The sequence below is a fragment of the Populus nigra genome, chromosome 8 (assembly GCF_951802175.1).
Source record: "Populus nigra chromosome 8, ddPopNigr1.1, whole genome shotgun sequence".
Taxonomy (NCBI): Eukaryota; Viridiplantae; Streptophyta; class Magnoliopsida; order Malpighiales; family Salicaceae; genus Populus; species Populus nigra.
Window position 1 is genome coordinate 19,747,749 of NC_084859.1, and position 12,841 is coordinate 19,760,589.

The following is a 12,841-nucleotide window of genomic DNA, read 5'->3' on the forward strand; positions in this document are numbered from 1 at the left end:
AGAGAAGCAAAAAAAACCCGATACTTGGGTCATTAACTTGACTATATCCAATAAGATTAATTAATTTAATTATTGGATTTAAATCAAAGGCAACAACAGAAAACGAACCGTAAAAAAACATTTGTCAATAATAAATAAAAAATGAACAATTGATATCATAACCGTAAAGAGAAAAAAGAAAAGATCGTTGGAGACCCACTGTCACTTAACTATGGACATCACACACAACTAAAAGATCTTGTTGAGTTGGTCTAAACTTAATTGCAAAAGGATGCATGGCGATATCGAAAGAAGTTGCATGGTTCACTAAAGCAATGCCCTGTAAAACACTACTAGAAAATCAATAAATATAAATGAAAATACCAAGAGAATTACAGTGGAAAAAAAATTAAAACACAGAAAAAAAATGATGACACGTCATTTTTACCAACGGAATTACTAACATAATTTATTCTATCGGTAAATTCCGTCGGTAAAATCGTTGATAAACTATGAATATTGTTCATTATGTCAATTACAAAGGGAATTACCGACGGAAAATTACATCGGTATTTTCCAGAGAGCTTCATAATTGTTCACTTTTCAATTGCACTGTTAATTGTTATTTTTTACGGACAAAATTACTGGCGGATTGAAACGTTATCGGTGTTATTTGGCGGTTTTCTGAAAAAAATTCAATTAATTTAAAATTTTTATTTAAATATTATAGACGGAATCACCGACGTATTGAAAAATCATCGATAATTATTGGTGGTTTCTGAAAACTTTTTATAAAGTAAAAAATTTTAATTAAATATTACATATGAAATTAATATGTCTTCTCTTCTCTCCTCATCTCATTCTCTTCTACTTCATGCTCGGGTATGTCTTCTTCTTCTTTCTTCTTTTATCCTTTTAGTTTTTTTTTAATTAATATGCTTTACGATATTTTTTCTCTCTTCTTAGCTTCACTTGCAACTACATTAAGGTAAAAAAAAAAATCATGATTTTTTTCACTATATTTGTTTTTAATTGTTTTTGTTCTTAATAATTGTATAAATGTTGTTGTGAGATTTGTTTTCATATGAGATCAATTTTACAAATACTTGTTTTTCCCTAAGTCAAATTAAAAATGTCAAAATGTCCCCAGTAAAAAGACAATCATACCCTCATTTCTCTAGGCAAAATGTTTTTTTTTTCATGAATAAATAAAATGGATAAATAAAAAGGATGAGGAATTAACTGTTTCCATTCACAATGCATTGTGTCTTGGATAACAGTGAATGCTCCATTTCTTTTAGTTTTATTTATAATTTTTAAATTAAAATGTATCTTTAACAATTTATTCTTAGTTAATAACAGGGAAGCTTGCATGATTTCGAAACCTTGACTGGATCCACGCATTCGGTTGACAAGTCGTTTTGCGTATACGTCATGATAGTGACAATAGCAATTGTCTCTGGTTCTTCCTTCATTTTCATGCTTGTTGAAACGTTCAGGTCTACAAGAGAAAGACGAGCAATCGATCTTCAATGGAAGAGTCGTTTTCCTTTGCCAAGAGAGGAAAGATTAGACGGGAGAGAAAAAATGGCCAAGGCCCATGAGATTCACCAGTTGTTCTTAACTTGCAATAATTAACTTTACCGTATTTATTAATTTATTTTTCAAAATAAATTTTACTTAATTATATTTTTAAAAAATAAATTCTTGTAATATTGAGTATTGAATACTTACTGATATGTTTATTTATTTAATACTGGAATAATCTCATCAAACATAAATAATCAAGATCTGGGTTTTCTATTAAAAAAAAGCTTTTGATTCCTAATGTCCAAAGGGCTGAGGTGAAAATTGAGGATAGCGCTGTCGTTCGTATGCATCATCTCCCTTGTGTAAGGGTATATTTGGAAGTTCAGTTGAATCCTCATTCTGATTTTTTTTTATTTTTTTTACTTTAAATTAATTTTTTTTGGTGTTTTTCGATCGTTTTCATACATTTGTTAAATAATACATTTATCTTGTTTTATTTATTAAGAATAGAATAATATTTTTGACTTAACCTATATATAAGCTCTTTATATTTAGGTTAAATTATGCATTTTTACAAATCAACTAAGGAGAATTCTAGCATCCTTCTCTTTTGTGTTCGTATTTGTTTTGTATTAATTGAATTGTTTTAACAGCGTTGATCTTAATAATTTTTTTTAAAAAAAATATTATTTTAATATATTTCCGAGTGAAAAACACAATATTTATCAAACTTTCAAGCAAGCTCTAAGCAGATGCTAACTATTTATTATTGTTGCATTGATTTATGTTATGTGGTAAATAGAAGTGTCATTAGACTTTCTTATTTTGAGGAAACAAATATTTACACCTTTTTATATATAAAATTATAAAACCTGGTTGATTTAATTTAAGATTCATGTCATAAGTTTATTTATCCAAATCAATTATTTTTTAAAATCAAAACTATATTTTATAAAATAAATTAATAATAAGTCAAGTTAAGTTTTAATTGGCTCGACTAAATCACTAACGGACCTGTCACCTAGATAAAATTGATTCAAAGTTGACTTTTTTTAATACTTAATTGGAAATATAAGATGTTAGTTAAGTTTCAAGTTCATCGATAGAGTTGTTTTTTTATAAATATGTTTATATTGATTTAAAATATATTTATTTTTTATTGAATTTTGTTTTATAATCTTAATTTGTTGACAATAAAAACAAAAATAAAATCTAAAAAATATTCTTATAAAAACATGATGCACGCACAGACTTTAGGTCCACATGCATTTATGCAATAAACTGCCTTATATGTTTCATGACATTTGATTCAAAGGCGAGAAAATCTCCACATAAGAAGTGTCTTCTGTTCCCCGCACAAATACACCCACTAATCTGTGGATCCCACATAATAGTAATGGTGCGCGGCCACTCATTTTCAAATGGTTAAAAATAGTCGGTAATTGTGAATGTTTTTTAAAATATTTTTTATTTAAAAATATATAGAGATATAAGAACATGTTTGTGTACATTTTATATTTGAAAAATATAAAAAATTATTTCAAAATCATCTTAAAGATATATTCATTTTATATCACTTTTTTTTTAACTAAATATATTGTTAACTCTCCTTCATGTATCATTTTTATTGTAAAATACTAACCAAACCTATCCTAAATATTTCCTCGTATCTCAATATTAAATTCACATTTTTACCATGGTAAAAGAAATTATTTACAGCAAAACTAGAAAAATAATGAGGATTTTATTTATTATGATTGGAGGTTTGAAACGTATAAATGGAAACTCGTTATTGTTTTTTATGAATAAAATGTAATTGTTAGCCCTGTCAAAATTATTTTAAAAAATAAAATAAATATAAGTTTAATAACTATTGAATAATTTAATAACTCGGGCTGAAAAAATTAAAAAATAAAATTGAAGGATAGAATAATTAAGCTTAAAAAATTGAGAGTGGAAGAAATATTTTCATTACAAAATCACCTGGCATGGAAGGCCAACGGCACAACCTCAGCCAGAGGAGTAGCAACAGGCGTGGAATCCTTCGACGGAGCTGGGGAATTCCTACACAACGGACACGTGGCATTCATCTTAAGCCATCCATCAATACAGTCAGCATGGAAACAGTGATTACAATATGGAATACACCGTATGGTATCCTTGGGCAGGTAATCAGACAAGCATATGGAGCATGGGCCTTCATTGGGCTTGGGTAACCTCCGGCTGTCGCCTAACACCATCTTAGGGTACGACTCTATAATGGGCTCATCTAGGCCCACCACCACCACCGGCATAAGCTCTATCGAATCCCTGGTGGTGAAATGCCGGTGAGGCCCATAACCATCACTGACACCACTATCGCTACTGCTGTTACGGCCGAAACCATTACCTTTAACCTTTATGCAAGCATAAGAAGCAAGCATTATAGTAGAAATGAGGACGAGGATGCTAACAGCTATGGCAATACCATAACCGAGGCCACTACCCGCCACGGCCGGCGCTGGTGGATCAGCTATGGACATGACTCCTGAGAGAGTGAAGAAAGAGAAGATTAAACGTGTCTGGGAAGAACTAGAACAAGCTTGAAAAATCGGATGTGTTAGATTTGAAAAGAAAGGAGAGAAGAAGGGCCAACGGGGTCCGCGGGAAGAAATTAATAGCATGAGAGCTTTGGAGTTAATGTTCAACGACTACTGCCTTAAAGAAAATTTAAAAAAAGTAGGCAAACATTTATGACAAACATTGAATTCAGTTGATTCCTTACTTTGGAATTGTTTACTGTGATGGGCACGTTATGTTATATTGTATTGTTATATTTAATCTATTAAGATGATCCATAGTTTATGTACTTTCTACTTTCTAAATAAGTCATCAAACCCCAAAAAGGATTGGTGCGATTCGAGAAGATGGCCTTGAAAAATGCAGGCAAGATCTTAGGAAATACCTGGAGGTTGTCAGAGCCGTTGACGAGGCACATGATAATAAAGACAGCTCTATTTATCACCATGGACTTGATATTGTTCAGCATATTGCAAGATCTGGTATCTTTTGGTTTTTAATTATGACCACACTAGATATGTGTTTGATTCTTGTCCATGTAGATGAAGTCCTTTGATCTGAGGATTGTGATGGGCTGGACATGCTTGTTATTATGATGTATGTTATTGTGATGTGTCTGTGTTATTGAAGTTCAAAGTTCCAAAAAACTTTAGCCTGTGTTGCAAATTCCATTTCCTGTTCGTTCTGCGTTGGATTTCTGTTCTTTTTACCTGTTCTACGTTGTATTTAAAGTGCTGCAACTTCGGGAGATGGGATGTCGCCTCACAAAAAGCTACACAGTGACCAGGGCCAGGCGACAGTTTACCAAAAACATAGGTCTCTGTATGGGGGCTTACGCTTACACAATCATGACATACGCATGAGGACAATATTCATTCAGCTTGACGCTCCATTTATGTAGAATACTTGTCGTGAGGTTTTGGGGATATTAGGGTTGATCTTGAACTACTTGTTACATTTTGTTTTGTGATGACTGTGTACTTTTCAGCCGAGAGATGTTTGCTGGTGACTTACTATCACTAGTCCAAGGATGATTCTGGATCATCTATCGCGTTCTTGATCCTAGACCACTTATTGTACTGGTCTACGTGTTTTAGTCCTCCTTAGTTCTTCCTGCTTGTCTTTCAAAGATAAGCAGTTATATATCGATCGAATGGTGGTGTATGGTAGCCACACCTTTGTGAGCTATAGCCTGTTTTCTGAGGAGTAAAAGCCGCTGAAAGCTACCAAGGGAGGCCTTATTAATGGATTTAAGAGATGGAAGGAATGGTGAGGAGGTGATCTCCCTAATTCGCTATTGATACTATCTCCTTTACTTCTGAGGCATTAGCTGTCTAAGAAAGAGCATGCTGTGCTGTGCAAAGCTTCCTATATATTTGATGTATACATGGTTTTGTTTGCAGTAACCAAAAATAATATCATCAAAACCATCAAAACCATTTGATGTCTTCCTTCATGCTATAAAATACTAAATATAGCTCCTTGTTAACAGCCTTTTCATTGTTTTCTGAGTATACATCAGCAGTATAGAAGAAAAAAATTTGTGTTTCTACAGTTGAAGAAACTGAGCCAGTTTAATTTGCCAAATTAGCACTGCTCACACTTGAAGTTAAAGGCTCAGGTTCATATTGAGATTGAACCGGTACCTCAGAAACTTCTGGTGCAGATTGAACCTGTATCTCGGGGACTTCTGGCATGGAGCTGTCTGCCTGTATGGATGAGGGGGACTCTGTTTGGCTTGGCACTGCAGCTTGGATGATTTCTGCTGGCTTAAATTTGTTGATATAGTAACTGAGAGATGGTCCTTTGTATTCCGCCGTTGTTATGTTAGATGGGTTCTTACCAACTAGGAGGAGAATAAATGAAGCTACAGCTACAGAAGCGAGTCCAAGGCCAGCAACAAGTGCTACTGTGCCTTCAGAACCTTCAGAAGTACCTGCAGTTCCCGAACTTATTGCACTTTCTGCTACATAAACTGCAGGCTGAACATATTTGAAGTTATAAGATGTTGGTTGTACAGCTCCGCACCAGAAAGAAATGCGATGGAAAAATCAAAATAACAAGCCAGTTATATCATTGTTTAGACATGAAGCCACAGTAAAGTGAAGTAAAGATGAGTAACATCTGCCATTCCATGACCATGTTTTGTTGAGAAATAAGCTAGGAAATAAACCATTCTAAAAAAAAGGACATCTATAAAATCTTCCAGAAAAATCAAATCACAGTGGAGCACCATACTATTCAATGTTGTTGTGTCAGAGATGAGAAAGCAGTTTGGTGTATTGATGAATCAACCATTTCCTCGCACACTTCCAAAGAAAATGCAGGAAGACATTCATAGAGGCATTCATGTTTACTATGAATTTGGTTCCACCAACGAATTTTGACATATATGGAAGATGGGTTTGGACTTTGGAGCATACTATAGTAGCGGTGATGGCTTTGGGATTGGTTTTTGGTACGATCGGACTACCATCTCCCGCCACAACTAGAGGCGGTAGGTTTCCATAGAAAATCCATATCTTGACTACTATGATACATTTAAACTTGTGACAAGAGGAAGCAAGAGCCAACTAATATCAGGACTACAGTACAAGCAACCCAACTCAGAGGATAGACAATCCTTCCCAGGTAAGGCTGTCCATGGATAGTTATCAACTCTCCAGTGTAATGCAATCACCACCACGGACCACTTAAAGGATGAAAACTGATTCATTTGAAACAGATGTTAAGATATAGAGTTAACTCTTTACCCTTGCAACATTATCATTTTCCTAGCTAATTGAGGCACACTTATGATTTCAATCTTTGGGTCGTTCAGCTTCTGCCAGGATTGATTCTAGACAGTTAATATGCTTGAAAGGCAATAAGATTAATGTGCTTTGCCGAGAGCAGCCATAACTGCCCTGAGTTGTTGATTAACGAGTAACATATATCGTGATCAAAGTAAACAAAAAAGTGAAGATTGATTATAAGAAAACCTGAAGATTACTAACCTCAACTGAATAGATATTTGTCTGTCCAGCAGTGTCTTTCTCAACATACCCTGTCCAACCGCGTTTAGTCGGAGGGAATGTCCCAACGACTTTGGTTTTCTCCCCAGCCAACCACTCCATGCTCACCTTCCCAACCTATTTGACAATAGCAATCCATCATTTCTCTACATAATGCAATGTTGTACAAACATATGCTTACAGGCCTCAATGCACAGATACTGAAATATAAACTGAAACAAGCCAGACTCTCCTTTCAACTAAATTGTAAGAGCAATGAATCAATTAAAACTATCTGAAGAGATTAATAAAACAAAACCCAAAATCTAACTTCCTGACATAGCTGAGTTGCAAAAACACCAAGACCGGATCAACATATAAAGATAGAGATAAGGTAGCCATGAAGAGTGAATAATTCTTTTGAACTGACCTCTTTTTCCGGGGCACATTCTTCAGTGTTACATTCAGCGTCATCAGAGGACGCTTTGATAGTGAAAAGCTTCGAGTTTCTCTTATTTCCATTCGTGTATTTCTTGAAAAGTCTCGGTGAAGTGAGCGCGCAAGTGTTTGCTGATATCATTGCCTGTGAGGCACAAGCCATTAGCAGAGATGACCTCAAAAAGAACAGCACTCGAGTTAGCACTCAGGAACTTGTGGCTTTCTGTGTCTTGAAGGGGTTTCAGGGTTGGAGCTGAGGGAGAAGACAAGAGCCAGACAGTGGGAGACGAGACAGATTTTGGTGGGGTTGTAAGAGATATTTTTGAGGATGGGTTTTTTGTGGTGGATTTTGAGGGGGTAACGTGGAGCATTTCTTGCTGGGCTTATTGAGTGGCCGATGCCTTGGAAAACAAAAGCATTATTTCCCCTCAAATCCTATCTATCGTACCAGCTATTCAAAGGTTAATTTTGAACATCCTATGTTCGGACAATTTTTTTAAAATTGTTTAAAAGTTATAATAAATACAAGGTTTAAGATTCTATTGGAAAAAAACATATTGATGTGCAAGAGTTTTTGAAAAAAAGAAGGCTGAAAGTTATGATTAGTTCGAGGTCTGAAAAACTATCAAATTAAATACGAAAGATAATGTTTCTAATATTTTAATTATTTGTCTAATTAAATTTTAATCTTAATTATTTTCCCAACTTATATTTAAATTTCATTTGGCTAGACGGGTTTTAGCATTTAAATAAACAGTTGGCGTGTTATTTTTTGATTATATGTATTTTTTAAAAAAATATGATAGTTTTCTCTTTATTTCTATACAAAATTTATGACTATAATCTTAATATAGAATTTACAATTCAACATCTAAACGAAGCTCGGCACTGCCTGCCTAATGCTAAGCGACCTAAATGAAGGCATAATATGATTTTATTATCCCATAATGATTAAAATGGACCGTCCATTTCCTTGAGTTGGTACATCAGATGCTGCAGGAAGTAGCAGGAAAGGCAATAGCTATGCATCAACATTGCTTCTGTTTTGCAGCAAGGGGACTTTTTGAGAGGATGAGGCAGGGCCAAAACTCTCCTCGTCTTCAACCTTCTTGGTCGCTTCTTGGGCCTTCCCCCAAATCACTGCATAAAATCCTGAGGCTATTATTACAGCTCCAATCACACTGCAAAGGCAGGAAAGAAGGATTTAATTGGGTTTAACTTGCTAGAATTATAAAAGGAATTTACATAATTTCAACAACTCAATCATAAACATAATCCAAAAGATCAGAAGAACCTCACATTCCCAGATTCAGAGCATCCCCGAAGAAGACGACACTCGCTGTAGCTGTAATGACAATCCCCAAGGGTGCGAATATAGAAACAAACACAGGACCTGTCTTCTGCAGACACCATGTTGTGACACCAACTTGGAAAACATGGCCCAGGATTCCCTGCTTGTTTAAAATCTCAGGTCACTGGTTGCGTATTGCAACAATATCAAGCTAACGTTTGAAGTCTAAAGAAGCTGGAATACGAGATGGGTTTTATCTACGTACCGAGAAGAGGACAGAAACCAATCTTGTATTAGATTTTAAGCTCCAAGCAGAGGGGTCTTTTACCATGACCAGACAAACTATTGAAGACAGTACGGTCGAAAAGAAGAAGTAAAAGAAGACTACAATCAACTTTGCTGGGTATTTTTTGAGGATTAATGCCTGAAACATGAAATATGGATACGAAATTAGAATTTGTTGGTACTTTTTTTAGAGATTTTGTAACAGGCCTTTTTTTTTTTTTGAATTTTGATCAGGGTTTGGTAAATCTCACCTGTACAATAAGCCATGAAGAAGCCATAGTACAGTCAACTGCAAGAAGCAATCCTCCAAGAACCCAGTTTGAGTGTTGCGAGAGCACCTGGTGAGATGAATTTGAAGCTGAAGGTAGTGCTTTCAGAAGTAGAGGACCCTTGTAGTAAGTAACGACGAATGCCCCTCCCATCGATATTATGGTCCCCATGGATTTAGCTAGGGTGCTGTAACTTCTACAGTCAACCTTCTCCATCCTGAAACAACCCAGTGAGACTATTTTAGGCCTGTCCATGTTTGTATTTTGAGCAAAAACAAGAAAGGAAAATGAAAGAATCAAGTCAACCACTAAAGAACTGGTAGTAACATAACCTGAAAATAACGGCAAGTACGAAGGTAAGACCAGGAACAGTGTTGAGCATGGCAGTACCAAGTGCAGGAGAACTGAGGTTAATTCCAGCATAACCAAAACTCTGCCCCAAGCAACTGAAAAAAACCATGACAAATCAAACCCAGGATAACAAACAGAACCCAATAAAGCTACAGAGTCTGAAATCAATTCTAAGAAGAAGTACGAACCCGAAAAGACCAAGCAAGAAGAACCCAAAGACAATTGACAAGGTGAGTGGAGGCCTCTCTTGTGGTCTGCCAGAACAAGGAAATTAAACAGAGAGAAAAGAGTGACAGAGTTATGTAAGTTGTGCATATACAGTTCTTTAATGGTACGAGTGCTGTCTGCTAAGAGATAGAGATGAGGACCTGTGGAAGATTAAAGAAGATGGGAGTAGAATGATGGAGGCAATGGTATTAGAGTAAAGAACAAAGACGAAACTACTCATGCCATTTGACATGGCTGCTTTGCCTGCTATCATACGCCCAGCTTGTGCACACTCTGCCATTATCATCCCCACGATTGGCAGTACTGCAACTTTCCCCCCCATTTTCGCCCCCTTCGTTGCTTAATTACTGGTACTGGTATAAGATCTCACAGTGGCAATAGTGTTTGTCTTTAGAATTAGAGAAAGTGCTAGTGTTTAGGTTTAGGTTTAGGTTTTGCAATAAAGAGTTATGATTTAGGATTAGAATATTGTTTAAGGATTGTATTTAAAATTAATTTGAAATTAAAATTAGAGTTAGTTTATGATTTGATTTTTTCATCAAAGTATTTATTCTTAATTATGTTTTTTTTATTGGAACAATAATAATTTTTTAATCCCTATTTATTTTGCCAAATCTTTGACCAGGTGTACAAGAATGGAAAATTATAGATATGGCGGTCTCATTCTTTCTCTATATAAATATACGAAGGATACAATATTCGTTATCAAGTGGGTGGTCAATTTCTTTGATCAAGTGTAAGATATTATTTTTATATCAATATATTAAAATTTTTAAAAAAATATTTAAAAAATATTAATTTAATATAAAATAATTTTTAAAATTAAAATGAAAACACAAAATAAAATAAGTACGGGAACTAATAATAAGCAAAGTTAAAGTTTTTCATCTCAAAAAAATTATTGAATTACTCTAATTATCTTCAAATTTCTTGACATGGAAGAGTTTTTTTTTTTTTAATTCTTGATGAATGCTTTTAAAATTATATTATGAGAAATCCAAATTAAGTCCAATTTGAATTTTATTGATCCAATGTCAAAATATGCTTTAAAGAATTTTAGCTCAAGAGACAAGTATTGATTATTCTTATAAAATCCTTATAGCTAAATATACTACATTAATTGACTTCTAAATAAATCCTAAACACTGAGAAATTGTCGATATTTATGTTATATAGTGTGTGTATTTCAGCTTGGAAAGATTTTTTAAATTTATTTCTCTTTCTAAAATTCTCTGAAATTATTCTGAAGAATGACTGAATTTTTTATTTTAAAAAATTATTGAAAAATTCAAATCTAAAGATTTTTTAATAGTGATGGCCTCTAACTAAAACCAATCATTTATGCTACAATCAGTTTACCCCTTTTTTCTTCTTTTTTTAATAAAAAAATTAAACTGTAATTAAAATTAAACTTTAATTCTCATCCTTTTTTCTTTTTTTTTTTTCTCCTTTTCTGCCTTCACCTGTTTTCTTTATGTTTTGAACAACACTGTAGTGATTTGATGGTATTCCGCTCAGCCATCAGTTTACCCCTTGATTTTATTTTCCACGTTCCTCTCTATTTCTTTATTCGTGTTTGATTACATAGTGGTACATTGAATTTTTCAAAAATGTTTTTTCTTCAAGATATATTAGAATATATTTTTTTAATTTTTAATATTAGTATGTTAAAATCATAAAAAGATATAAAAATATTAATTTAATATTTTTTCAAGTAAATTATATTTATAAAATACATTAAAAAATAAAAGTTATGAAACTCCAAAATACTCGCATGAAAATAATTCATAATAATAAAAAAAATATTGTTAATTAATGACAATAAGATAGCATTTAAGAACACTGTTGAAACCATGCTTTTTATTTTTTTAAAAAAAATTATATATTTTTTTACCGTTTTAATATTTTAATATTAAAAATAATTTTTTTTTAAAAAAAATTAACAACCAATTATTTATAAACTCTCGGATACCTTCTAATGACATATTTGTTTTTTCATTGAGCACACCGAACCCTTTTGAGCTTGCAGGCTATTCATTAATGGGAGTGGGGCCAATTTGGTACGAAGCAAATTTGAAGAGGATCCTACGTGTACCAATTTCAGTATTTAACGTTTGGATTTAAATTTAATGAATTATTTAGGTATCACAGTACAAGTACTGGGAAAATTAACCGATAAAAAGTTACATCAAGCACGTGTTTAATGTTGGATTGAGGGTAATTTTTATAAAATATTTTTAATTAGAAATATATTAAAATAATATTTTTATATGCAGGAAAAGAGGATTTTTGAGGTAATTAACCTTGTTGCGACTTCACTGCTTGGAATTTCAATTCTAATTTTTGAAAACAAAATAAATCTGTTTATATTTAGTTAATGTTTTAAATATAAACATTGAACGTATATTATTTAGAATATTATTTGGTGGATTATAATTACTACCTTGAACGTATATTATTTAAAAGCTTGGTGGGGTCTAAGACCCTCTTTGAGATTTAAGAAAATATCCATCTCCAAAATGCTAATATTTATGCCAAAAATGCCCTACCAAGTTCAAATTTGGTTTTTGTTCACACAATATTCCTTTGTTGTTATTAATTTCAATGTTAGTTAGCTAAAACTTTGTTTTTTTAAAAAAAATCTATCGAATAAATCATAATAAAACCATTGGAATATTGATAAATTATTTAGTTTTTTTTTATAAATAATTTCATCCCGATGGATTGATCAGTTTTTTTCCAATTAACTAATATTAAAATCACAATATCAAAATAATTACAATACCCATATCTTGCACCTAGGCAAATGGCAGCATTGATTTAGTTCCTGGATTACTTGCTGTCCAAGTTCAATCAGCTGTGTTGTTCATACAGTCTGACACCACAGTATCATTGAATACTCACCATGGAGAGGATCA

At 33.1% G+C, this 12,841-nt stretch overlaps 3 protein-coding genes across 3 annotated transcripts; all 3 read right to left on the reverse strand.

Annotated features, from left to right (window-relative positions):
- Positions 1–3,426: 3,426 nt before the first annotated feature.
- LOC133702394 (putative RING-H2 finger protein ATL69) lies at positions 3,427–4,873 on the reverse strand. Its single transcript, XM_062126730.1, has 2 exons — positions 4,454–4,873; positions 3,427–4,036 (listed from the first exon to the last, which is right to left on the reverse strand). Exon 2 carries the CDS (start codon positions 4,029–4,031, stop codon positions 3,489–3,491), a length of 543 nt encoding a protein of 180 aa, XP_061982714.1. The 5' UTR covers positions 4,032–4,036; positions 4,454–4,873; the 3' UTR covers positions 3,427–3,488.
- Positions 4,874–5,486: 613 nt separating this feature from the next.
- LOC133702393 (protein MAINTENANCE OF PSII UNDER HIGH LIGHT 1) lies at positions 5,487–7,837 on the reverse strand. The gene is made up of 3 exons (XM_062126729.1): positions 7,492–7,837; positions 7,065–7,199; positions 5,487–6,050 (listed from the first exon to the last, which is right to left on the reverse strand). The coding sequence occupies exons 1-3, from the start codon at positions 7,660–7,662 to the stop codon at positions 5,643–5,645; spliced, it is 714 nt and encodes a 237-aa protein (XP_061982713.1). The 5' UTR covers positions 7,663–7,837; the 3' UTR covers positions 5,487–5,642.
- A 447-nt stretch (positions 7,838–8,284) lies between these two features.
- Positions 8,285–10,353, reverse strand: LOC133701386 (WAT1-related protein At3g28050-like). Its single transcript, XM_062125286.1, has 7 exons — positions 10,064–10,353; positions 9,884–9,949; positions 9,677–9,790; positions 9,327–9,561; positions 9,056–9,214; positions 8,799–8,950; positions 8,285–8,680 (listed from the first exon to the last, which is right to left on the reverse strand). Exons 1-7 carry the CDS (start codon positions 10,243–10,245, stop codon positions 8,521–8,523), a joined length of 1,068 nt encoding a protein of 355 aa, XP_061981270.1. The 5' UTR covers positions 10,246–10,353; the 3' UTR covers positions 8,285–8,520.
- Between the last annotated feature and the right edge of the window lie 2,488 nt (positions 10,354–12,841).